Source organism: Mustela putorius, unplaced genomic scaffold (assembly GCF_011764305.1).
Source record: "Mustela putorius furo isolate JIRA1106 unplaced genomic scaffold, ASM1176430v1.1 tig00003875_pilon_pilon_pilon, whole genome shotgun sequence".
NCBI lineage: Eukaryota > Metazoa > Chordata > Mammalia > Carnivora > Mustelidae > Mustela > Mustela putorius.
In genome coordinates this window covers 1651078-1677018 of record NW_025422026.1, presented here as the reverse complement: position 1 = coordinate 1677018, position 25941 = coordinate 1651078, and the positions used below count along the sequence as shown (strand labels likewise).

The 25941-nt window shown below is 62.6% G+C and overlaps 1 protein-coding gene across 2 annotated transcripts; it reads right to left on the bottom strand.

The window, feature by feature from the left end:
- Window positions 1–972: 972 nt before the first annotated feature.
- On the bottom strand, window positions 973–25571 carry FAH (fumarylacetoacetate hydrolase). Of its 2 annotated transcripts, none has more exons than XM_013062036.2 (14): window positions 25422–25571; window positions 20312–20422; window positions 19567–19688; window positions 19055–19104; window positions 16676–16766; window positions 14782–14879; window positions 14619–14671; window positions 12522–12621; window positions 11725–11855; window positions 10430–10505; window positions 9057–9103; window positions 7209–7310; window positions 6398–6515; window positions 973–1176 (listed from the first exon to the last, which is right to left on the bottom strand). In XM_013062036.2, the coding sequence occupies exons 3-14, from the start codon at window positions 19668–19670 to the stop codon at window positions 1097–1099; spliced, it is 1050 nt and encodes a 349-aa protein (XP_012917490.1). In that variant the 5' UTR covers window positions 19671–19688; window positions 20312–20422; window positions 25422–25571; the 3' UTR covers window positions 973–1096. The 2 variants fall into 2 exon arrangements, with proteins under 2 accessions (XP_012917490.1, XP_004763686.1); XM_004763629.3 differs by lacking the exon at window positions 25422–25571 and adding an exon at window positions 24564–24754.
- Window positions 25572–25941: the final 370 nt, after the last annotated feature.

Here is a 25941-nt window from a genome sequence, read left to right as displayed (position 1 = left end):
TACAAGGCTGAGGGTGGGTGGTTCTGTGCTCTGCTGCATCTCTTGTGCCTAGAACAGTGCTCGACACAGAGGGGGCTCCCGACAAAGATTTCAGGAATGAATGGATGGCATGATCTGACGGACAGCCTCTGAACGCTCAGCCCCGCTCCCTGCTCTGCCGTGAGGTCCGTCATCTCAAGAGAAGTCATCGTGGACCAGGAACCCAGCTGGGTCTGGGGCTGCCTTTCTGCCATGGGTAGGGCTCACTCTCCCGATTCTCGTGGGCTTACAAGGGAAGCAAAGCGAGCCACCAGCCCCTTTTCTGGTCTGAGTTTGGGCGTGTGTGTCCACAACCTGGGGGCTCTGCCCAAGGCTTATAATGTGCTGAGACAGCCACAGAGCCCGTGGACCAAGTCCTTACCTCACGTACCCTCATGAGTGAGCCCCCAAGGAATACTGGGTTTATGGGGTGCTGTGACGACTTTAGGTGTCGACCTGGCTGGGCCATGTTTGGTCCAACATTGGTCTAGATGTTGCTACGGAGGCGTTTTTCAGGTGAGATTAGCATTTGAGTGAGTGGACTTTTGAGTAAAACTCTCCATAATGTGGATGGGCCTCATCTAATCAGTTGAAGGCCTTGTGAGAAAAAGGCCCGATCTCCCCAGAGCAGCAGGGAATTCTGCTCCACAACACCTTCAAAGTCTTCACTAGGTCTCCAGCCTCCTGGCCCACCCTGAAAATTGTGGATTTGTCAGCCTCCACAATCACACGAGCCACATCTCTGTACACCTAGGTATCTTCCCGTTTGTTTCTCCAAGGACCCTAACTAGTGCAGGCGCCACTCTCTTCCACGCCCCAGGGGTCGTGTGATGGGAAGGACGCGGATGCGCATCACTCAAGAATGAGGAAACAGAACAGTGTCTCTCAGGAGTCCCCTGGAGCAGATCAAGGGCACGAGTGACGCTCACACACCACGACGGCACAGGCACAGAGTAGGAAGGCCGAGCACACGGGCTTTATTCACCCCTGCGTGAAGCACCAGTCCCACAGCCCCACAGACGGCCGCTGACGCCCAGACAGGGTGGGGAGCTCCTCACGTCCAGCAATGCAGAGACGGTCACGCGGGCGAGAGGGCGGGCAGCACTTTCCCGGCACACTGGCCAAAGCCGATGCGGTACCCGTTCCCCTGGCAGTGTCCTGGGATGGAGAAGGACAGGGTTAGCCACGAGGCTGCCGGGCTCGGCGGGAGCACAGCCCGAGCCCAGTCCGCTGGGCCCAACGCAGGAACGACAAACACATATTTTCAACGGAAGAACCACCATCCCCAGAAGCCGAGCAGAGCCACAGGGGAACTGAGAGGCACTCCAGGCATGGCCTGCCATCAGGGGCCCTCAGAAGCACGGGCTTCGCAGCTTTCCTGATGGGGGCCACCCCTCCCCCAAGGGGGCTTGGGTTCAAAGCCCCGGTCTGCGAATGCACCAGAGGCCACACTGCCTGAGTCCCACAGACGCCTGAGGTTCAACCGATGTGGGCTTCAGCCTCTGATCCCACTTCTACAGGAGGAGGGAAAGGCTGTAGGAGGGGGCATCTGGAGAGCGGGGAGGCCTGGCTAGATGGGAGTTAGAGGGTGCGGTGTGCACGGTTCCAAGAGGCCAGTGTGGAGGAGCTGGGAGCATCTGAGCTGGGATTTGAAGGGCCGGTAAGAGCTCACCACCGCGGGGACAGTGCTGCGAGGCACGGAGCCCCAGGCCGAGGGGCGTGTGCTGCTGCGTGAGCCCCAGAGAGGCTGCCTACAGGGAGCCCTGACGAGCCGTGTTAAGGACTCTGAGCCTGATTCTGAGGCCACTGCAGCTCACGGAGCAGTTTCCAGCAAGACATGACAGTACAGCTGTGTTTTAAAGGGACCCCGGGGGCAGCCCCAGAGAAAAGGCGGATGGAAACGCCCAGACTTAGGACGGTCAGGCCTCGGCCCAGGCCACTCAGCCTGCATCGCCTCCCCCCAGGCCCTGGGCCTCCTGGAGGCCAGAGCAGGTGAGGGGGTGGCGCCAGGGGCTCCCGCAGGGGCTGGCCATGACCTTGAGTCACACCAACCCACCGCCAGACACCCCCACCTGCTGGAGAGAGGCTCCGCGTCTGGGGCTGGGCCTTCTGGCGCCTGGCTGGGATACGAGGGGACAAGGGTCCAGCACCCGTGAGAAAACATAAACATCAAAGCGACCAAGTCAGAACGGCAGCCTCTCCCGAGGGCCTTCCCCCCGGCGAGCCGCAGGAACTGACGCCCATCCTCCTCCCTGACGCGGTCCGTCACACGGCCCCTGCCCTGGTCCCACGAGGGCACCACCCACCTCCTGGACACAGACCATGACTCCATCGTCTCCCTTCCCCACCGGCCGTCCCCGTGGGCAAGGCCGGCCACACCCTCCCACCGCACACTGCACAGCAGGTGGCCGAGATGGGTTCCCCCCCGACAGTGCTGCTGATGGCGTGGGCCGGGTGTCCCCACTAGCGAGGCTGGCTGTGCATGGCGGGACGCTCAGCGGCATCTCAGACTCCTGCTCATGACAACCAAGGTTATCTGTGGACCTGCGGGATGTCCCGAGGGCAGAGCTGTCCTGGCTGAGCCCACGGGGCCAGAGGACAAAAGGAGCCACACCTAGCCTGGGAGGGACCCCAGAGTGTCCACAAGCCCCCAGGATGCTGCTCCCGGGTCTAGAGAGGAGAAGCTGGGACAGGTGTGTCCATGCAGCATGCAGGGGTAGAGGGACCCGAGAGGTCAGAGCCAGCTCCCCTTCCTCTCCCCTGCCATCACCAATTCTGAGAGCGAAGGTGAAAGCATTACCCCCCCCTTCTCTGGAAGGGCTGGACCTCCCCAGCCCTCCCTGGACACTGAGCTGCGGCCCACTCCCCGCTCCATCCCACCAACGGGGGTGCAAATCCATGGTGCAGCCCAGTCCCCCAGCTTCCAAGAAGGCACCTCCAGGTACACACTGTCCCCGACAGCAGAGCCCGGGGGGCATGGGACCAGCCTCAGGGAGCAGCGCCGGGCCTGAAACCAGGGGTTTCTCTGCCAACGGAGCGTCAGGAGGGCCCAACCGCATCACGGCAGAGAACCAAACCAGAGGAAACGACCTCGGAAAGCAGATGGGGGAGGGTCGCGACCTTTGTGGAGGGCGACAGTGGTGGGCTTTGTGTCCCAAGGCCATTGGCTGCATTCTGGGACGGCCACCTGCACACCGTGTGGCTCTAGTCCAAGTCCTTGACCGCCCAGGACCTCCAAGGGCTTCTCTGTAAACCAGAATAACGGCACCGCGGGAGCCCCGGTGGCGATGCGTGTGGGGAACACGCGGCTCCTGGCCTGCGGCCCACGCCCCGTAAACCACCGCGCTGCTGTGTTCCTCGTGCAGCTCTGCGTCTGACGTCAAGATTACCCCCAAGAGCATTGGGCTCAGGATGGGGCTGATTCTACACGTCACGTTCTCCTTCTCTATGTTCCTGGGGAAACGGTCCAAGGTAATAGATACCAGGGAAGAGTCTGTATCAACACCAGAAGAAAGGAGATCCTGCAGGGGATGGGGCTATGGGGGCCAGGAGACATGGGGGGAAGAATAGCGGGGCACGGTCCATGGACGGGGGAGGCCTCCTCGCCCAAAAGTGGGCCACGGAGGGAGCACGAGGATGGACACCGTCTGCGGGGCTCACGGGGGTTGGGGGAGCCGCGGAGCAAGAGTGGAGAGCAAACAGACGCACAGCCTGAGCTGCGGGGCTGCAAGGGAGTGGTGTGGCTGCACCGATGGGGGCTGAGACCGTCCCACAGCCACATGGGCCCCTGGCTGGTGCCGCTGCCTGATGGCTGGTGGGGGCCCCAGGGCAGGGACAGGGAGCTGAAGCTGCCATCCCCTCCTCTCCCATTCCAACTCCCTCCCCACCCAGAACTCCAGAAAACGCTTCGGGCTTGGTGCTCTAGCCCCTAAAGGAGGACCGAGGGCCTGCAATGGGTCCAGAAGCATCAAAGAAACCCTGGAGATAAGACTGGCTGCAGACAGGACCGTGGCCACTGAGAGGTCCACGGCCACGGAGAGGACCGGTGCTGCACCCCAGCTTCCCGCCAGCAAGCAACCCGCCGGCTGTCAACCTGAGCTCTTTGCTCTATAACCCGGGGCAAGCAGTCCTGGGCCGGGGGCTCCCGTGAGTGTGACACGGAGTCCGGGCGGCGTGCACGCTACGACAGGGTTGGCCCCGGCAGGTTCTCAGCAAACCTCCGCGGAGCTGGAGTCCGGCCGTGACGGGGCCGTGGGGACGGTGAGGCCCGAGCTCTGCCTGCACCTTCTCTACCAGCTCCGCATCGCTTACTCAAGCAACAGCGCACAACTCCCGCTGTGCGTCCGCACACAGTCAGCCTGCAGAGACCCGCGGGGCCGCCGCCGGCCCTGGCAGCACCGTGCAATCGGCTGACCGATGACCCCGAAGAACTCGGGCGCTCGGCTCTGGAGCCCGGACCGCCCCTCACACCGCACTTTCTGCAGGCGTGAGTAAGTTAGGGTCCTGGATGTGGGGATGACCCTGGCGGGCCCTAAAGGCCATCACGAGCGCGTCACCGAGACGGGAGCCGCGGAAGAATGCGGGTGAGGATGGATGGAGAGAGTGGAGGGATGTGGCCGCAGGGGGCACCGGGAGCCACCAGCAGGCGGCTGAGGCCGGAGCGGGTCCTCCCCGAGAGCCACTAGAAGGAGGGTGCCCTGCCTAAACTTGGGTTTCAGACTTCTGCCCCCCGGAACTGGGAGAGAGTGAATTTCTGGTGTTTTAAGCCAGCGGGTGTGTGGCCATCTGTGACAGCAGGAAGGAGTCCAGGCTGCTAGTCCAGCCGGGACACACACGCACACAATTAACCGGAATCCGGTGTCCTAAGGGTACAACCCGGGCTGAGCAAGATGGGAGCCCACGGGCACGCAGGTGTCCGATGGGGCTCCCCCAAGGGCAGGGCAGCATCAGAGGGGCGGCAGGTGCACACCGGAAGCAAGAGGCCCCAGGGAGCCAGGAGGCGGCCCGGAGCAGATGGGGGACGGGAGCGCAGACCTGAGGCCGGTGTCCAGCGGCAGGACACACGCTGGCAGTCCCGGCACGGAGGGGTGGCTTGGGGCGGGCAGCTGCACAGAGGTGTGACCCTCACCAGGTCCTTGACCCTCCTGGAGTCTGCTGCCTCGTCTTTATTTATGGACATTTTATAAGATTTCATGTGTCTGTTGGAGACAGAGATCATGAGAGGGAGGAGGGTCAGAGGGGGAAGCAGGCTCCCCACCGGGCAGAGAGCCCCGTGCGGGACTGGATCCCAGGACCCGGAGATCATGACCTGGGCCGAAGGCAGATGTTGAATGACGGAGCCCCCAGGCACCCCTGTTCCTTCGTTCTCGCACACCTGCTGTGAGGCCCCTTCTGGGGGCCGCTCAGCACCCTATACCCACAGAAGGGGGTCAAGAGGCGGCCCACAGAAGAGACAGCGGCCCGAGGACGGGGCCAAGGAAGTAGGGCGACAATGTGGCACTCGGCGTGCGAGCACGGGCACTGGGCGTGCTCACGGACCCGCACGCAAGCGTTCTCAAACACGGGTCTGGAGAGACGCGCGATGCTGAGAAGGGAAGCAAGGGCTTCGGAGTGCGTCAGGGTCCCGACGAGCACTGCCGCGAGGGGACCTCCGTCCCAGCACCTACTGGCAGCGAGGCCCCCGGCACGCGATTGAACCCTGCCAGGGGCTCCCGAAGACCAGACCCTGCATCTGCCTTACTCATGACTGGACCCCAGAAGGGGCCTCACAGCAGGTGTGCGAGAACGAAGGAACAGGGGTGCCTGGGGGCTCCGTCATTCAACATCTGCCTTCGGCTCAGGTCATGATCTCCGGGTCCTGGGATCCAGTCCCGCACGGGGCTCTCTGCCCGGTGGGGAGCCTGCTTCCCCCTCTGACCCTCCTCCCTCTCATGATCTCTGTCTCCAACAGACACATGAAATCTTATAAAATGTCCATAAATAAAGACGAGGCAGCAGACTCCAGGAGGGTCAAGGACCTGGTGAGGGTCACACCGCCAGTGGGACCTGGGGTGCACTCGGGACAGAGGGCGCTGCGGGTCATCGTGGGGCCTTCCCCTTGAGTGATAACATCTGGCAGGCAGAGCGTCCTAGCTCAGCCCGGTCACAGGACACGGGGTCCTGGCATGGCAAAGCCCAGAACCCCGCGGGGGCCTGCCACTGCTCCCCAGTTCTGCTCCGGAGGAAGGGAGGCAGTGTGGGACTCCCGGGGTCTTTCCGGTCCCGGGATCTGAGGGTTAAAGTCCCCAGTGCCCCGGGGCTGGGGGGAAGGTCACGAGAAGCAGACGTGGCCTGGGAAAGCCAGAGAGGGGATGAGATCCGACGGAGGGGCCGTCCTCACCAGTTATGATGACTTCGTCGCCGTCCAGTAGAAACTTCCTGGTGTGTCCGTCCCCCAGGTCAATGGCCTTCGTTCCCCTCCACGACAGCTCCAGCAGGGACCCGAAGCTCTCCGGCTCCTTCGTCGCAGCAAGGGGAGGGAAGCCTCACATGTACTTACATCTCGGTGAGCGTGTCGGGGGCAGAGCGGACGCCTGGCAAAGCCGAGGAGCCCCAGGCAGGGACAGGGTGCTGTGCCCCTCAAAGACCCTGCCTCGGTGGGACCTCTGCCCCGTGCCCTGCTGGCATTGTTCGGAACTCGGGCAGCACTGGAACAGGGTGCCCAGGCCTCTGCCCACTCCGGGGGCTGCAGTGAATGAACCCGACGCCCTCCCACTGGGAAGAGATTTCCCATTGACCCGCAGGCTGCGGTCAGGACCCGGCAGGAAGCGACAGGCACAGGCACCATCCCCTAAGGTTCTATGACTCTTCCACGGGCTCATGGTGGCACGGGGGGGCCAGGGCAATCACAGAGGGGCCATCTCATCCTGGGAGGGTGCATATGAGCCAGTGATGGCCAGACGCCACGGCCACTCCCTGACTCCCCCATGTGTCACTCTGTCCCCCAAGCAGAGGAGACAATGTCTCTAGGTCTGCACCTGGCAAGGAAACCCCTCATGCACCGCACCCCAGATGAAGCTGTAGAAGGAGGAGTTGTAAGATGTGGCCCAGGGGTTGGGGGGAAGCTCCTTCTGCAGGACGTGCTCAGGGCCTCAGGTCTGTGTGCAGAGTAGGCTGTCTACGCGAGCAGCGCCCAAGGCTCAGAGACTCACCGGCCCGCTGATGGTTCCAGAAGCCAGCAGGTCCCCAGGGCGCAGGTTGCAGCCGTTGACGGTGTGGTGGGTCAGCTGCTGGAGCATTGTCCAATACATGTGCTGTGGGCAGGGACACAGGGACAGGGAGGTGGCTCACCCCAGTCTCCTGGTTGGCAGTTGCACAGTCACCCATGACAGACGGCCTCCCCTGGGCTCTCTCCCGGTGCCCCAACCAGCTCACCCCGGTCATTCACAACAACCACGAGCTGTCCTCCCGGGATCCCCCCTCCCCTCGATCCAGGCTGTGCTCTGGCCTCAGCTCCCCTGCTCCCTCAGGCATCCCCAGCCGGTCTTCTCCAAGAAGGCCGACCTTCTCCCTGCTCAGATGTTCAGTCTACAACCTGCCCATCTGCCTGCTGCCCTGTGAATACCCTGGGGTCCCGAGCTGGCGTGCTTTCGAACCTCAACAAGCAGAGGCTTCTCTGCCTACCCCCGCCCCCATACTCCGTGTCTACCCTGTCTCCCTGGCTCTGAAGACCAGAGCCAGCAGGATGTCAGGCGGGCCTGGGAACGAAGGAACAAGAAGGGGGCTCCGCCTGGGGAAGGGGGCCGAGGACCACGGGGCCATCCAGACGCTCAGAGGCAGTGCCCGCCCACGCCTCTCCGCGCCCACAGCCGCTGAGATCTGCCGCTCCTGGAACCACATGTCCAGATGCAGGAGAACTTGGAATGGGCTCTTGCCCCCTGATGTCTGAGCTGCCTAAGGAGCCCAGAACAAGGCCCCGTTAGAAGGGAGACTACAGGAGGCAGGACTCTGTTGCTCGGAGAATGCTCACGTGTTCGGAAAACACATGAAAAGGTGCCCAGCTGTGTGACTCCCTAGCGAGACGCAAATGCCTCGCTCAGGGCTTGGAGCAGCTCGAGGGCCAAGGTGCAGGGCAGCCCCACCGGGCTGGACGAGCAGCGAATGGCCGCCAGGAGGGGACGGGCTGCGGGGGTGTGCGGGCTGCCTCGAGCTCCTGGGGACTGCGTCTGAGTGTAGACACCTATGGGCTGTGCGAGCCAGCGGCGGCGCTCCTGGACACACCCCACCGGAAAGTGCCCGCGCACCCATTTCTGTACTGGATTGTTCCCAGGGAGTCTGTCCTCGCCCCAGAGGAAAACAACGCGTGCGTCCACCAAGCATGGAGCGGAGAACCGGTGCTGGGCTGTCTCCGGAGACAGAAAGTCCGGTGGACCTACAATAACGGACCACAGCAGACGGCAGCGCCACGAGGACCAGCCGCCCGGCCCAACCGCACGGCCACAACTCGGGAGCAAGGGAAGCCGGAGGGAAGAGAGCGCACGCTGTACCCTCCGATTCCATAAAACTGAACAGCAGACTGAGTTCACGGTCCCCTTGCAGGGGGAGGGGGTGAGATGACATGACTGGAGGTGGGGGGTGGCGTGGAGGGCCTGCAAATCTCCCGTTCCCCAGCCCGGCTGCTGGCCATGCAGGGATGTTGACTCTGAATTTGTAGGTTTTCCTGCGTGTGTGTTCCGCTTCGATGAGAAGCTCGGTTAAAGCAGATGGAAGTCGCTCGGATCAATCCGTTCCCCACCAGGACAGAAGAAGCCCATGGACCCTACATGAACATCGATCACTCCCCCAAGGAAATCACCAGTCATGTCCACATGGCCTACATCTGGAGGGGTCTCCGTGGCCTCGTGGTCTATTTGGAAAGGAATAGGGCCACAGAAGCTCCAGCCCCATGCACTGAGCCATCACCATATCCCAGCATGGAAGCAAGCCTCCAGTTCCTTCCCGGAAGGACGACCCCACCTCCCACCCTTTCAAGAAGCGGTCAGCCCGGCTTCAAAGCTCACCTTAAAATTGGACTTGCACACCGTGGCTGCCCGGCTCATTCCTTCTCCTGTTGGAAACACAAGCAGTGTCAACAAGGGGACGTGACTCCTTGGATCAGGGAGGGGGACCACTTGTAAGGTAAGTGGTTCTGTGGCCCGTGAAACAGGCAGCTCACAGCACATCGGAGCGGGGACCTGCCCGGAGGCGAGCGCCGGGACACCGTGTGCAGGTCGGAGCCTGTCTGCCTCTCCCCAAGACGGGCAGCGCCAGGCTCACGATGTACGTCAGCAGGATTTATGAACCAGGCCAGGACCCCAGGCCATTAGCCGTGCTCACACCTAGAAAACCCTTTACTTCCTCAGAAACCTTGGCCCTGGCTTCCCCTTGAGACTGCACAGAACAGGTGTGCTCTTTGGCCGAGGTCAGGTCAGGGTCCCCATGCCTGCCCTGGGCCAAACCTGTCACTCAGATCCCAGCTGGGGCCGTGAGAACACCACATTCAGGATTGCGGCAGGGACAGCGTCTTGGAAGCCATCCCTGAGCTCAGTTCTCCCCCTCTAGATCTTTCTCTGTCTCTGGACACCATGCCTCCTTGATAATCATCCCGACCCCCACTGGGCATTCCCCTGGATGTTTCTAGGCAGACAGATGAGCCCAAGACAGAAATGGGCCCCAGAGAGAGTCGGTGGGTCGGAAGAGACCAGCCTAGATCCAAGGACACCAGGTTTTCCTCTCAGCCTGGCCAGTAGCCCCCGAAGTGACTTGGAGTGAATCCCTTGTCCTCTCTGAGCCTCATCTTCCCGCAGTGTAACATGAAAGGACAGACGGCACCCTGGGGCGGACAGACTCAGCCATGACCCGCAGAGGCAGAGCCCCAGAGCGGAGCAGGGGCGGGGCGGGGTGGGCCTGAGCCACGGCCTGCAGAGCCCCACACCTGCCACTAATGTTCTACGAAGAGCCTCCAGGGCACGCAGGCCCCACCTGTGAGGCTTTGGGAGCGGACCCAGGGTGGGGTGTGGGGGACCGCTGTGGGGCCCCAGAGAGCAGGGCCGGGCTTTCCAACAGGCCCGGGATGGAGCGTGGGGCGTGCGCAGAGGCTGGGTGGGTCCTGTCTGGCGGGCGGCGAGGGGACTCAGGCAGAGGCGAGAGGACCTGGACTCTGTGCCGTCTGGCAGCGACAGGCCGCTGATGCCCTGTGGGTCCCTGTGGTGTCCTCTGAGCACAGGGTGCCCCACCGCTCTCCTCCCTTTGCAGGACCCCCCGCAGCAGGTGCTGCCCTCTCTCTGCCCCGTCCCCGCCCCCCAGGGGCTCAGGAGCGATTGGGCAATGGCACACGGCCACCTGAGCCCACCACGGCCTTGGACACACACACCACCCAACTCCATGGCAGTACCTTTCAGGGCGACGGAGAGGCTGATGTCGAACGTGTAGGGCCGGTCGTGGCGCAGATATGGGAGGGGCTTGGGGTCCTATGAGGGCCGAGCATAGTACAGGGGCTGCTGACAGATGGTGCCGGCCTGGGGGGCCCCCACAGTGTACCAGCACCTGCTCCCCCAGCACGGGGCCCCCCCCAGTCCCCCAGGTAGGAGACCCCCACACAGCAGGGACCAGGGTGGTCTCACAGTCCAGGCTCAGGAAAGAAGCCAGGGGAGGACCACCCACAGCTCAAGGGCACAGGGGTCAGACCAGAACTGTCCCCAGAAAGCCAGGGAGCAGGCCCTGTGGAGGCAGCCCCGCGGCCAGGCGACGGAGTCCACACGGCGCCCACCCACCGCAGTGTCCCCAGACTCGCAACGCACGAGTAATTTGGGGTGACTGTAACAGTTACGGGTTTCTTTTTATGATTAACTGGCTGGCTAGTGACACAGGCAGGGATATAAAGCAAAAACAAACAAAAAACCCTTCCTTTTCTAAACACATTACTTGAGTTTGAAAACGGGACCTGCTTTAAAAGAAAACTTCGAATAAGTAACAGGCCCCGTGGAGACCATGTTGGGCAGGGCCGGCTCCCAGGAAGGTGGACAGGAGAGGGGCAGGAGGGATGCAGCGGGGGCCGCGGGGGGGCTGCTTCAGGAGGAATCAGCTCGCAGGGGGACTCCAAGCTCTGAGCACAACAGATGTCAGTGCGGGAGGGCAGTGCGGGTGCCGGCGCCCCAGGAGGGAGTTGCGGGGGCAGCAGAGGGCTGAGAGCATTCGGGCCTCGGGGAGACATGGGAGGCAGGGGACAGAGCGCGGGGAGGGGCGGGGGGCTGCCAAGTGTCCAGGAGGGAGAGGTCACAAGGCGGGAGGCCTGGAAAGTGGGGCTGGGACAGGACCCAGGCTGGCTCCAGGCTGCACTCTACAAGTTGGGCTCCAGGGGGCGCCACCGCACAGAGAGGAATTTGGCGAAGTCGTGCAAGGTGGCGGCGTGGGCAGGACCCCTTCTCTCCCTGCCCACTGGCCTCCGAGGACTCCGAAGGGTGCCGAATTCTGTGTTTTCCCCCAAGAGCTGTGCGGGGAGCAGGGAAAACCCAGGCAGGATGCTTGGTGCCAGGCCTGCCTGGGGTCACAGCAAGGGGTCCCCCAGCACGTGGGCCCACGGGGGGCACCGAGCTTGGCTGCAGATGCCCACAGTGTGGACGGCTGGTGGGCAAGCAGCCGGCGAGGCAGAGGCCCCGCGGGGTAGCTTCCTGCAGAACCCACACCTACCTGCTCCGGGTTGGGCACGACGAACGGCATGAGGGCCTCCATGGGCACCACCCACGGGGAGATGGTGGTTCCAAAACTCTTCCCGAGGAACGGCCCAAGAGGGACATACTCCCACTTCTGAATGTCCCGAGCTGCAGAAGAAGGGCCGAGCAGGGCCCCAAGGCTCTGTTCTCCCTCCACCGAGGAGCACCGGACAGAGCCCGACCCCAGCCAGGCTGCCCAGGACCATGGGGACCACGGGCAACAGCGTTCAGGGCCAAGGACAGAGGTCCTTTGAGGTCACTGCGCCGGATTACAGCAAAGAGAAGGAGCAGGCAGGCATCCCCCCAGGAAGGGGCTGGAAGCTCATCCTTCCCCGGGGGTGAGGGGGTGGGAGGGAGGCTGGGACTCAGACACTCGGCACAGGGGTCAGGAGCCGCTGCGACGGTGAGCTGCTTTAGTCTGAAATCTCTGCCCAGCGACTAACTATAGTTAGTCTGAGCCCCAACCCATCCCTGTGAACGGGGGCACACAGGGCTGCAGCACCCAGTGGGGGTTGGGCACAGAGGTGCTCGAAAATGTCAGTTTTGTCTCCAGGTAGCTTCCAGGAACACCAGAGATCAGAGCAGGGCGGTAACTGGCTCGGGACTCAGAGCAGAGATGTCTGCGTGACCCCCGAGCCACGCTCCCAACCTCTGGCCAGCACCAGACCCCGAAACCAGCCACGGCTGCTGAGACACGGCCAGCACCCAGACTTCAGCCAGAGCAGGGCACGCACAGGGAGCCTGGCCTCAGGACGCGCCCTCCCCAGTAATTACCACTCCAGTCGTTCATAAGGACCATTCCAAAAATGTGCTCATGGGCCCTGGAAATGGGGATCGGCTCTCCAAAGTTGTTCCCAGGGCCTACAAAGAAAGCCTGACGCGGGGGAGAAGTTGATCAGTGGGGGCACTGGCCTGGAGGGCGGAGTCAGGCGTCTCCAAGCCGGGCCAGGGACCAGGACTGCCCCCGGGGACCCAGGTAGGCTATGAATCCGTTGCATTTCTAAGTCATGAATGTGCCTGAGCGGACAGCGGGTCACCCTGGGAGAGTGGGGACCACCCACGGCCTCCTGACCACTCTGGACCCTGTGACTGCCCTGCTCCCCCACCCCCAGCAAGCCCCCGGCCGCTGTGCCCCTTCCCCTGCACGTCTGCACCCACCCCCCACGCTGCCGTTCAGCTATGACGTGAAATGACAGGCATTTCTGCATCACAGCTACGCCGGGCTTATGGGGGACAGAAATCCCGGGGTGTATAATCGTATCAAAAAAATATCAGAAGCCGGCCTCCATAACGCAGCCAGGAGGGCCAGAGAGGGCATCCCCCACGGCCCCCACCCCGCCACCCTCCCCCTCTGCAGAGGCGTCCCCAACACGGTGCTGGGAAACCAGCAGAAGCCGGAGACACCATCACAGGGAGAAATGCGGAAAACAGTGGGCAGACACACACAGAACCGGCTGTGACATTGGCAAGACCTGTCAGTTTGATTTGTTCTGTGATAGTGTTTCAACACAGCAAATCTTTCAATCGAGATTCAAAAATTTAAAAAACCAGGGGCACCGATTTCTGCAGAATCTTAGCACCACTGAGAGTGGGTTGTCCGTGCTCCCCACCCTGCACCGTCTCCGCACATCGCTCGGCCTGGTGTCCACCGCCAACAGGACCAACACAGGCGGGGCGGCGGCCTGCAGGCCCCCTCAGACCCACCCTGTTCCCCCCTGCCTCTCTGGCGCCACCAGGCTGGCCCACTCCTCTCGGGGTCCGCAGGGCACCCTTGCCGCAGGAAGCAGGGGGCTGGCTGGGAAGGCCTTGCTGTAGGGAAGTGCCCACGCATTCCTGCCTCTGGGTGGAACCCATGGAGAATCACAGGGCAGGACCGGAGGGACAGGGATCCAGCTTGCCTCCAGCCAGCCCTGGCTTCCCACAGCCCCACCCAGTGGCCCCACAACCCCTCCTCCTCCACCTGCTGTCTCGGACACTCACAGGTCCCCAGGACGCCACCTGAAACCACAGGTGCCGACGGTGGGAAGGTGGGAATTCCCTGCCGCCCACCTGCCTGCGCGTGCCCCCACGGGGCTCCGCTCCTGCCCTCTCGCTGCCCACAGAGCTGCGCCAGAGTCTTCCCGCCTGGTCCAGCTCCTCCCCTGTCACTGTCTTCGTCCCCCCGCCGTGGGGACTTCCCAGAGTTCAGCGCCCCTGGTAGAGTGCCCAGCCCTGCAGTGTGGGGGGTGCTCGGGGACGCATGCCAGCGTCCGGGGGCGGAGACGACGGTAGGTGCCGCCCTGCGGGACGTGACCCCTGGGGAGAGCGTGTGGAGGGTGCTCGGAGGCTCTCCGTGTTATTTCTTACAACTGAGTGTCATTCTACAGGTGTCTCAAACAAAAAGCTTAATTTAGAACCTGCAGGCCTGAAACAGCCATGGTCCTGACATTACGTGGGCCCGAGCTCCACTGCCCGGTGGGTGGGGCCGGGGGGAGCGGGGTGGGGCAACCCCGTCGCACAGAGTCCGTCCATACAGAACACACACAGTTGGGATGAGCAGGTGCAGACGCCTGGCTCCTGCAGAAATACAGGGCCTGCCTCGGCCAATCACTCCCTAACCCTGCTTCCCGCGTGTCTCTGTCAAAGGGCACCTTGTCCATCGTCTGCTGGTGACTCAGGAACAGAACGCTGGAGCACCGCCCAGCGCTCTGATTCCCTCACTTGGGGCGTATCCGCCTGAGAGCCCTGCGACTCTGTGGGGACTGCGGGGGACGTGGCCGGTCACCCCTTCGCAAGTTCACGAACACGAAGGCAGGGGAAGGAGCCCGGGCAGCCCTCCCGGGGAGCGCGGCTGTGGTGGGACACCCACACGGAGACCGAGGCCCGGCTTACCATCTCCAGCTCCAAGTCCAAGAGCCTGCAGGCGCCGTAGACGGGCGGCTTAGCTGGAAGGGCAGCAGGAGAGAGAGGCTGTGGTGGGGGCCGGGCCCATGGAACCGGCCACGTGGGCACATGGAGCGGACACCAGTGAGGCCCGGGCGCTGGGGCCACTTACAGTCGTCGGGTCTCATCTGGCCCATGGGCCTGCGGATCGGGGTGCCGGACACCACGACGGAGGAGGCGCGGCCGTGGTAGCCCACGGGAATGTGCAGCCTGATGGGGGTGGGGGGGGAGGCCGACCGTTACACGCCACAGAAGAGATTTCGACAGTTTCCAGAATCAGAAACAAAAAGGAGTGCACACACATACACGTGGTTCCAAAGCCCAAAGGCCGCCCCAAGCATCCATCCACGGGCCAAGGGGTAAGCACAGTGTGGTCTACACACGCCGTGCACAGGGACCACCGTGAGCACAAACGCTGGAGGAGGGGCTGGCCCCCGCCCTGACTCAGGGGAGCCGCGGCGACACCGTGCTGCTGGCTCGGAAAGGCTGGCACGAGTCTGCTTCAGAGCTATCGCGGACAGCGGTGCACCCAGAGCCGGGGAGGGGCCGGCAAGCTAGTGCTTCACGGGGACTCAGCTGTCCCCGATGAGAAAGTTCTGGAGGTCAGCTGCAGCCTCCCAGAGCTGGAGAAGCAAGGGCACAGACTGTCCCCTGAGGGCTCTGAAGGGAGCACAGCCTGGCCAGAACCTCAGCCCCAGGCCAGCCCCCAGAGCCCCGAGGGCTCCATGTCTGTCGTCAGAAGCCACCGGTTTAGCGCAGTCGTGCGGCTGTCCAGGAAGCAGAACCAGGACCACAGGACAGAACCGTGCGGATAGGGACATTCCAGGTGGGCTGCACGTCTAAACCTGTGCCATATAAGGCTCCAGGAGGTGCACAGAGCAAAGCAGACTATGTCCCAAGTCCTTGGGCTGGATAAAGCCTCAGGACGGCAGGAAAGTGAATGTCATTTAAAAAGATGACGGACATGCTTTACGAGAGTGTAAAGCTTCTGTGTGGGAAAGACAGCCAAGTAAGAGGACGCCACGCCGGGAGGAAGGATTTACCCTGCTCCACAGCGAAGGGTCCGTGTCTATGACCTGCAGAACGTTCCTCCAGACTAATGAGAGAGCAGGGACTGCACCGAGAGGCGGGCAGGGAGAAGGCCAGACGTGTGGGAGAGTATGGAAAACCGGCAAGAGTTTGGCCCCTGGGGGAAGGGAGTCAGAGGGTGGGCGCACCCACACCCCGTGTGGTAAAGGACACGTGCAGAGAGTGAGAAGGGCATAGCTGTGGGCCGCCTGACCTCCGACACCGGAGAGAGGCCCGTTCGCTCCCACCTGCGGGCGGACACGGCCCGGCTGCCCCACTCGGCCCGGAGCCTGTACCCCAGAGCCTGGTCTGCCCCGGACTCGCCCGCCCTGCTCTGCGGCCTTGGCCTCGCCGCTGCACATCTCTGGGTCATTAACCTGCTGTCTCCGTCCCTCGGAATCGAGATGTCCGCCACCCCAGGGGACAACACAGCATCTGGCTCCCTGTTCCCAGTGGGGCGTGGCCTTGACCTGGGAGTCAGGAGCCGCCCCTGGCCCCGTCTGTCCTCGGGCAAGCGCACCCTCCTCAGCCTACTTTTGCCCCACGAAACGGGGCTAACAGTGGTCCCAGCCTCGGAGACCCCAGCAGCCCCCGTGCGGATCCCAGAATTGAACTCGGCTCACGCTGTGGGCTGACCACACTTTGGCAAAGAGCACGGGTGTGCCTGAGGCACGGAGAAAGCTAGGGTGCGAGGCGTGCCCACAGAGCCGTGATCCACGGCTTACGGAGGAAGGAGCCTAGAAGGGCCACACATGCTCCGGGACGGACCTCCGGCCCCTGTTCTCTGGAGGAAGGGGCCTGGAGGACAGAGGGGCGGTCCCTCTGAGGTGGGACGTGGTGGGTCCCTCACCCCACCCTGGTTTCTTGACCCTGGGAAACGGGCTGCTGGAAGGGGAAAGGCTGGCTGTGCGCTGGGTGCGCCCCGGGCCCCGACACACCAGTTAGGCATCAGCGCATTCTCCTTGCCGCGGAACATGATCCCCACGTTGGTGGCGTGCTGCCGGGACGAGTAGAAGTCCGTGTAGTCACCTGCAGAGGAGACACGAGAGGTCCCCAGGGTGGCCGGCTGCCCGGCACAGGGAGGGTCGGTCTCAGAGACGGGACCACCAGGCGTCTGGGCCACGCCGGGTCCCGGGAGCACACCCCAGCCGCGCAGTCCAAAGCCCGGCTCCAGATGCCGCACAAATGGGCCTCACTCACGGTTTGTTCTGAACCACGAGGAACAAGGAGCCAAGACTAAAAGAGACCACGGACACCCTCCCCCTCCCGGGGCTTCCCGCCTCACCGCTCCCGGCCCAGGGCTCTGCTCCCCACGCCTCTGCTTGAGCTGCACCTGCTCCCTGTTTGTCTGGGCCCAAACCCTAGCAACACTGTGAGGACCTTTCCCTTACTCCTTCTGGCCGGACTGATCCAGGAGGGAGAGGAGGAGGCGGGGGAGGAGGCGGGGGAGGAGGGACACGTGGAGGAGGGGAGGGAGGAGGGAGTGGGGGGGGACAAGGAACGGAGGAAGAGGGGGAGGGGGAGGACACAGGTTCTATGGCCCCGAGGCGGAGAAGGGGGCACACTGCCTTCACAGTCCGACCCCAGAGGTAACAGCCGAGGGATTCTTGGGAAGAAGAAATCCGTAACCAAGACCAAGAAAGGTCACACCCAGGCCCCACCCTACAGGGCACGAAATGACCAAATAAAGTGCACTATCATGGTGGGCGTCCGGCTGGCTCGGGGAGGGTACGCGTATGACTCTTGATCTCAGGGCTGTGAGTTCAAGCCCCACGTTGGGGAGTAGAGATTACTTAAAAATAGAATCTTTGGTAAATAAATACATAGATAAGTGCTTATCCCGATCCCGATCCCAGCCCTAAAGGGACATGCTCCCTTTGCCCCCGCGGGGGTCACCGTGGCCCTCGGCAGACATTCCAACAGTAATCCTTCAAAACGCTGTGAGACGGCGTCTTCTGAGCCATGACAAGGGACGGCCGCATGTCCCTGCGCCCACTCGGGAGGAACTCAGGGCTGCGTACTCCGCCGTAAGACCCCACCCAGGGCCCTGGCAGGAGCCCAGCACACAGTGGTCCCAAGCAGGTCCTCACAGAGCTCCCACTGCCTGCCTGTCTTCAGTAGCTGGTGTACGTCCACATCCTGATCGCGGGCGGGGGGCTGGCAAAGGTGGCGGACAGGAAGACGCCCCACCCTCCCGGGACAGGCACGCGATTCCAGAGGCCCCGCCAGAGTTGTGTGCACGATGCCGCTGAACGGTTCACTCCAACGTCACCCAGTTGGTAACTTGTGTGTTACATGTATTTTACCCCAATTCAAACCCATTTCTGTAAGACCGCCTTAATGAAAAGCTCGTTTCTCCTTAACAAAAAGTAAAGGCTCCAGGAGACACAGGGAAGGAGTTCGGGTGATGCTGGGATGGACAGGAAGGCTCATGTGCAGCGTGAGGCCGTCCCCGTGAAGCCTCTAGGAGAGGTGGCACTAGAGAGACGGCGGGCGCCTGGCTTGGGCGCAGGGCCGAGGGGCTGGTGTCTCAGGAGCGGGCGGGGGCCGGGCTGCAGCCGTCCCGCAGGCCCCGTCCTCACAGGGGGCGGGGACTTGCCCCCACAGGAGCTGCCCAAAGGAGCAACACAGGAGGCAGGAGGAGGAGAGCCCTTGGAAGGAAGCGGCGGCTGCGGAGCCAGGCGAGGCGGGCGGCTTGACCCGTGCACTGTGCTCTGCCCCTTCAGCTGCTTTAACCCGCACACCCTAGGATGGGGTAGGGCCTGACGCACGGACCCGTCCTTCGAAGGACATTCCCCACCAGGAAGGCCCGCCAGACGCTGTGCGAGGACGCAGGCTGCAGAGACAAACGGGGCAGGCACAGCACAAGGCCTGCCGCAGCCCCGCAGTCCTGGGTTCCCGAAGCCCGGAACAGGGGCACCAGCACCCAGAGGATGCAGGGCCTCTCTCTGCTTCAGCTAAGGGAGTCTGCACAAGGGCAACTGGCCGACTGAAACCTCCACCAGACCCCCTGCCGGGGGCTCCGCCGGGGGTTCTCCAGGACCCTCTTTCCTCAAACCCCCGACTCAGACTCACAGATGAGCTGGGAGCATGTCCTGTGGCTTCGAGGACAGAGCGATTTGCTGTCAAGGGAGCCAGTGCTAACTGCAAATTCCGGCAGCCGGCAACCCCCCACGAGGGCTCTGGCTTTCAGACTACCCTGGGTCCGTGAAGGGCAAGGGGTAGAGCCCTGGACCCCGCCCCATTCCCACCCCCGCCAGGCAGCCCTCCAGCCATCCTGGTCCCCTGAGCGGCTCCCGTGCAGGGACCCTACGTACCTATGGCGGCCGGCAGGTGCATCACAGCTGAAGCCTGGGCAGTGAATGCCCTGTAACACAGAATCGGGGCCTTCAAGGTCAAGTGCGAGAATCAGGGCCTTCAAGGTCAAGCGCAAAAGGAGAAGGGGGGTCCCTGCTCTGGCCGTCCACCGCAGGCTCGGACCGAACCAGCCCGGGAATCCTGCTCTTGGTCTCTGGCGAGCACCCCAGGCTGGCCAGGGTCCGAGCAGGCTGCAGCAGGCCTCCTGGGGAGGGCCTGGGCCCGTGAGAGCCACGATGCCTCCTCTCTAGAAAACGAGCCAAATTACTCCTTCTCTGAGAGCCACGCATGGACGCGGAAGGTGCTGATGCAGGAGTGGGCCAGACCCAGCCGGGACCCTCCAGTCCAGGCACGTGGGGCCTCCCAGTGGGCCCAGAGCCCCACCGCCAGCCTGCAGCGGTGGCTCACGATGGCCGTGACCGCACTGTCCCCTCCTCCCCACCTGCCCCCATCACATCCGCGTGCCCCTCACCGTCTCCGAAGCTCCGTGTCGTCCCGGAGCCTGGCGTGGCTGGCGGACAGCAGGTTCTGCAAGAACGCTCTCACCTCCTTCCAGGCAGCCTGACCCAGGCCCATGAAGCTGTTGAGGGTGGGCTGCACAGGGACAGAGAGGGGGGACGGCCCATGGGGGAGGCTGGGAGAGGGGCTGGCCACCTTCGGGGCCCTCACACAGCCAGGACTTTCTCTCTGGCCCCGGGGGAAAGTGTCCCCCGCCACCCCTGGTTTGCACACGATTGGCAAAGCCTTGGAGCCACAGTGCTGGGTGCTGCCAGGGACCACCGAAGGCGGCTGTGTTCCTGTCCCAGAAGCATACCCTCCATCTGCGGGGGCTCAGTCCCCACGCACCCCACCCCCTACGCGGGGCAGTTCTCAGCCCTGGCGCCGTGAGAGCAGCGGCACCATGGTCTCGGGGCTCCGATCCTAGTAGCCACGTGCCATGGGAGAATCGTGGCTTATTTCCGATGAAAGCCCCACCAGGTACCGAGGATCCGGTCCTGCGCCAGAGGGACGGGAGACGTGTGGAGCTTTCCGCACATGGGACGCGCTCGGTAAACTCTGTCCTCTTCCTGACCCGTGGGACGGACGGACGGCACAGCACCTGGCCATTCCCACGGCCGTAAAGTCATGTCCACCCCACAGGGCCGTGGACTTGAGACTGACTCCCGGCTGGTGCCGTCTGTCACAAATGCAGCCGACGCGCCGCTTCAGTGTCCTACCTGATCGAAGACATCCTGGTGTCTGGAGAGGACAGGCCCCGTGAAGAGGTGCTTAATGACACTGAGGTCCAGGATCTGGTCGCCAATGGCCACACCGATCCTTGGCCTTGGCTGGAAGGGAGACGTTTGGTCAGCGCTGGGGAAGGCCTTGGCAGGCATGATTCTTTACCTGAAAAATCTGGCTAGTCAGGAGCCCATGGGGCCCCCCTCTAGATGGCCCTCTAAGGAGAGGGACTGAGGAACTGGGTCCTTAGCGCCTGGGTCCCAACTCCCTTTGTCTCCCAGTGGACTGAACTGCCCCAGGGATCTCTGCTTGGGCAGAACCGGTGACCCTCTCTGCTTCCAGGACAAGGAAAGAATCTATGTTCACTGAATGGGAAATAAATCCAACATCCCTTGGAGAGGGGTTAGGTGCAAGAGGCCTAGTCCAAGCCCCTTACAGAGGCAAGTCCCCAGGGAAGTTCCTCGGGTACTGCTTGAATGCCTCTGGTGATGAGGAGCTCACCACCTCACTGAGCAGCAGGATTATTTCCCGGGATTAACTGAGGCCCTCCCTCAGGGGAATTTCTTTGCACAGCAGAGCAGAGTGTCCCAGGCACAGGGCTGAGGGCCAGGAGCTTGGATAAAAGAGGCCTGCTCTGGCTCAAATGGGACGGAGTCAGATCATGAGGGGCCACAAAGCCAAGCTGCTGAGAACATGTGGGCCCCGACAAAATCCAGCTGCATCTCTGACTCCTGGCCCTTGCTCCTGAGCTTTGCTGATCAACAAGGAACCAGAGACCCAAGCACCGCTGAGCTCCCAGCTCTCCCGGGTGGCCAGTTCTGCCATTTCAGCTCCAGAGAGCCTAGAGGTGGGATGACAGGCTGGCCTTCTCCTCACTGGCCGCTCATTTCAGCAGGATTCGAGGAGGTAGCCATCTCCTGGTACCCGTTGGGCCCTGGGACTGGGGCAGACAACAGCCACACAATGACCCAGCCCTGCCTGGGGGCCTGGCTACTCCTTCCAGGTGGCACTTCTGACTCCTCGGGCCCTAGCCTCCCCCTTCGGCAGATGGCAACGCACATGATGGATGAGCTCCTGGACCCCAGTGGCCACCCTCTGTGGGGTGTGCACGGCAGACCCTGGAGCCATGTTCTGACCTTGGCCCCAGGCCCATTGAAGGTAGGAAGGAGCCAATGCGAGAGCAACCTCCGACACCGGGTGACAAGCGCGGGGCCAGCTTCCTCAGCTGTAAGCCGAGCCCAGAGCGCCCTTGTATGCCCCTGACCTGAGGACAGGGGTCAGTCTACTTTAAATGCCAGGGAAAGGGGCACCTGGCTAGCTTCGTCGGTAGAGCTTGTGACTCTTGATCTCGGGGTTGTGAGTTCGATACCCACGTTGGGTGTGGAGATTGCTTAAAAAGGAAATCTTAAAAAATAAAAACTAAAAACAAAACAATGCAGAGAGTTGAACTCTTTAGTGCTGGATGGGAAGTGGCTCCTGGCCAGGATCCAGGACCCGAGTCCCCACCGCTCTGTCACTCACCATACTGTCCTTTGGGACGAGTCCCTAGTCCTCTCAGGGCCCAGGGTCCCCTGCCTCATGTGAGGGAGACAGATTGGGAAGAGAGAGCCCACGGGTCTGACTGCGAGAGAAAGCACATGCATTGCCTCCAGATTCTCTCCCACAGACCACGTTCAGAGGAAAGCTTTACCCCACGCCCAGGCTGATGAAGACAGAAAAGCACGGGGTTGGGAAACTCTCCCACGTGGGGTCCAGCCCCAGTTCTGCTTCTTACTGGCTGTGAGACCTGCAGCAGGGCTCTTTCCCGTTCAGAGCCTCAGTGCCCCCCTCCATGAAATGTGGACAGTAACGGAATGGCATGTTTGCTGTGGGAGTTCAATTCTTGTCTGTAAATCTCTTATCTCGAGGCCACAGGGCCGACATCCATTCAGATAAAAACAGTTAGGAAGCTTCACCTCCACACCAGGAGGACACAAAGGTCACTCAAGCACCGAGGACAGGGGAAGGATGGGTGCCAACTGTCCAGAAGCAAAGGCATGGGCTATAGGTTTGGCTGGGGGTGCAACAGGGAGCCGGATCAGAGAGGTGACACTGAGGCGGAGTCCTGAAGAGGGGGAGGGAATTAGACCCGCACAGGGTAGAAGGAAAAGTATTCCAGACAGAAGGGACAATCCCTGCTAAGGTCCCGAGGCAGCAAGATGCTCTTAGAATGTTCCAGGAACTGAATGGCAGCCAGTGTGCCTGGGGCCAGCAGAGGGCCAGCAGGCAGAGGCAGGGCCAGACTACAGGGAGTCTAACCACTCGGCCATGGGCTGCAGACCACCAGGGGCGGCGTCCCCATAGCCAAGGCCATCATTCCCACCTTCACAGACAAAGCCTCCTGCGTTCTACCAAAACCCAAGCACCCTGAGATGGCGGGAGGGTGTCTTGTGTCTGTGATCCCCGACCCCTTCCCAGAGTCTGGCCCAGAGTTGGGGTTCTCAGGTGTTCCCTGAATGAGAGAATGAATGCAGGAATGACAGGAGCCTTGACGAGCAGACCAATCTGGAGAGGCAGCCGTGACCCTGCCAAGCCCACCAAGGGCAGGACAGCTTCAGGCAGTCGGCCCCAGGAGGACGCCCTGAGCCTTCCAGAATGCCCGAGGGGCAATGTGCTTTTCAGAGGCCATGGGAAGGGACTCTGTCTCCAGCCTCTTCAGTGGCTGTCCTTGCACATTCTAACTGGCCAACAGCAGGGGCTCAGGTCCAAAGGCCACCAGCCACCCTCCAAGGGGCGTTCATCCCGGTCATCCCGGGGTCATCCCGGAGTCCTTCGGAGTCATCTGCCCTAGAGCTTGGAACGAGTGTGGTTGGCTAACATGGGTCAAGGGTTAACCTGCCTCATTGTATTCCTGTCCCTCCAGGGGACCAAGAGTTAACTTTCTGGGCCTTGCAATGTTTGCTCAGGCCTGGCCATTGTGAAACCACACATGGCCTCTTGTAGGCCATGCATTTGCTGCACACAGGCCCACAGAAGGCCCGTCACTTGGGGTCAAAGGTCTGCACTAGGGGAAGGGGCAGACTGCCAGCAGCTTCACTTAGCAAATATTTCCTGAACACTGCTGGGAGCCGGCAGATTCTGGGCTTCTGTGGTTTACAGAGCAAAACATACCGTGAATAAATTCAAGGGAACCTGCTGTCCCTCCATAGGGACCTTCTTGCAGATTTGCTGATAAACCCCTAGTTTTCAAAGATTTCTTTCTACCAATCCGACCACACTTACTAAGTGAAAGCTCCTTCTTCTGTCCATAAGGCTCCTTTTGATCAGCAAGGGAATGCCCGGGAGTCCACCCTTGAGCTTAAAGAATTCTAGCTGGAGGGAGATTAACTTGACATCTTCTAGCTCAAGGCCAGCAAAGGACTCATCAGTCTAAGCTACTAAAAATGCTGAGGACCTCAACATTTTCCCAATCCTAGTTTAAGGGTCTAACCTGCCAGATGAACAGTGGCCATAACACAGTGTCTCAGGGGACAGTTAACAAACCGACATGACTCTGGAGGAAGCAGTAAGACCTGGGGCTTCGACTGCTCAGCAGCACTAATCCGGCATTGGGGCACCTGTAAGGCCCAGTCGGTTAAGCATCTGCCTTCAGCTCACTGAGCCCCACAGCAGGCTCCCTGATCAGCCGGGCCTCTGCTTCTCCCTCTCCCCCTGCTCCTCCCTCAACGCCCCCACCCCTCGATCTCGTGCTCGAGCTCGCTGCTCTCTCTCTCCCTCTCTCAAAAAAATTAAAATCTTAAAACAACCCTACAAAACAACAACTGCACTTGCTCTGCTAGCCTGGGAGAGCCAGCGGCAGGTTCATTCCGCATTTAATCCCCGCACACGCCCGCACAAACTGAGGCCCAGAGGCTCAATGATGTGCCCATCCAGAAAGTTACCAGGACCCACATACGGACGCACATACGCTGGGCGCCAGAGGCTCCTCCAGAGACCGCCCCAAAGCCTCCACCCGCCCCCTCTCACTCCCTCCTGCCCTCAGTGACCTCGGGCAAGGGGCTGCCTCCGCGGGGCGCGTCCATCAGGGGAACCACGGCCCTTCCCCACCCCGTGACTTCGGGGCCCTCCGCGGGGCGCGTCCAGCAGAGAAACCAGAGACCCGCGTCCTGCCTGCTGGGCACTGGCCACAGGTTTCCCGGACCGGGGCGAGGGTCCCAGCGGAGGCGGCACCCTCCCGTCCCCGCCCGGAGGCCGAGTGCGGCAGCTCACGTTGCCTGGGGTGGAAAAGACGCCGTAAGGCAGGTTGTGGATGGGGAAGTCCGAATCCTCGGCCACCGCGACGAAGGACATGCTGGTCAGTAGTGAGCAGGGTCTCCGGCTGCACTCAGCTGGGTCAGGCGGGATCGCGCCCCGGGGCTTCTGCTCTCGACCCCAGGCCCCGCCCCCGAGGCTCCTCCCCCCAGGGCTCCGCCCCCGCGCCCCCCTCAGCTCCACTGCGGCCCCGCCCCCTCGACCCCATGGCTCCACCCCCATCCCGCCCTCGTGGCACCAAGGCTCCACCCCTGGCTCTCCTCCCTAGGCTTCACGACTCCACCCCTGGCCCCGCCCGCCCCCCCGCAGCTCCACGCTCCGCCCCCGACCCCGACCCCCGCCCCGTCCCCGCGGCTCCACCTCCCGCCCCCGACGCTCCGCCCCGTCGCTCCTCCCGAGCCCCCGCCACCCGCCCAGGTCCCGCTTCCGCCCCGAGCCCCGGGGCACCGCAGCTCCCCTCTGCGGAACGCTCCCGGGTCCTCGCCGCCCCGCACAGTCTTCCCCGCAGAGCCCCGGCCCCCCGGGGACACGCGTCCAGCTGCGGGCCCTAGGCCCCACGACAGCATCCCCCAACCTGGCACTGGCGGCTCCGCCCCGGGTGACCCCAGCCCGGCACACACCCCACCCCCCCTCCGCCTGGGCTCCGCGAAGTCCCGTGGGCGGCCGGGACTCGGTGAACGCCCCGCCCCGGGCTGGGACAGTCCAGCCGGCGTCCCGCGGACCCGGCAGCTGCGACACTCCCGCTCGGGGCCGCAGGGACCGGCGTGCCTCTGGAAGGCTGAACCTAGTGCGAGTTAAGGCTCAAGTGTAACTCACCTGCTATTTCACGTTCTGATGTCAAAACGACGCCGACAAGCTGACCTCGGACAGGCCACGTAAGCGCCTCCTGCCACGCGGGCTTTTCCTCCGCAGGACAGTGTGGATGTCCATGGCTCCTGCTCCTTCCAGCGGATCTGAGAAGTGGCGCCCGGCACACAGGACACAGGTGCTTGTGTTGCAGAAAGGACGGGAGAGAGAGACACAGACGACAGCGGAGTCACATCCCCACCCTCTGTCCAGGGCCGGCCGTCACAGCCCAGCGGATGCGGATGGCAGGCGGGCCTCCGATGGAACCGCGGTGCTTAGGCCTGAGCAAGCTCAACTCTGTCCTCATCAGTTTGCTCTTCTGCACAACAGAGGGCGAGAATCGTGCCCACTCTGGGGCCCGGAGGATGGTGCAGTTAGGCTGGCCCGAGTTCATCCCCAGTCAAGAATTTTGCCCTCCAGGGACGTCCAACCAGATTGTTAGCCACTCCTTTGTTCCCGAGTTTTGCTTTTCATTATGAAGAAGACCAGC

What these genes read in the sequence shown, in the direction of transcription:
- FAH (XM_004763629.3), bottom strand. Translation starts at nt 24,644, where the DNA reads ATGTCCTTCGTCGCGGTGGCCGAGGATTCGGACTTCCCCATCCACAAC. An exon ending in ACCAGGATGTCTTCGATCAG is followed by an intron (nt 19,689 to 20,311) that starts GTAGGACACTGA and finishes GTCCCTGTGCAG; the next exon opens with CCCACCCTCAACAGCTTCAT. An exon ending in TGGACTTGGAGCTGGAGATG is followed by an intron (nt 12,622 to 14,618) that starts GTAAGCCGGGCC and finishes CCCCCGCGTCAG; the next exon opens with GCTTTCTTTGTAGGCCCTGG.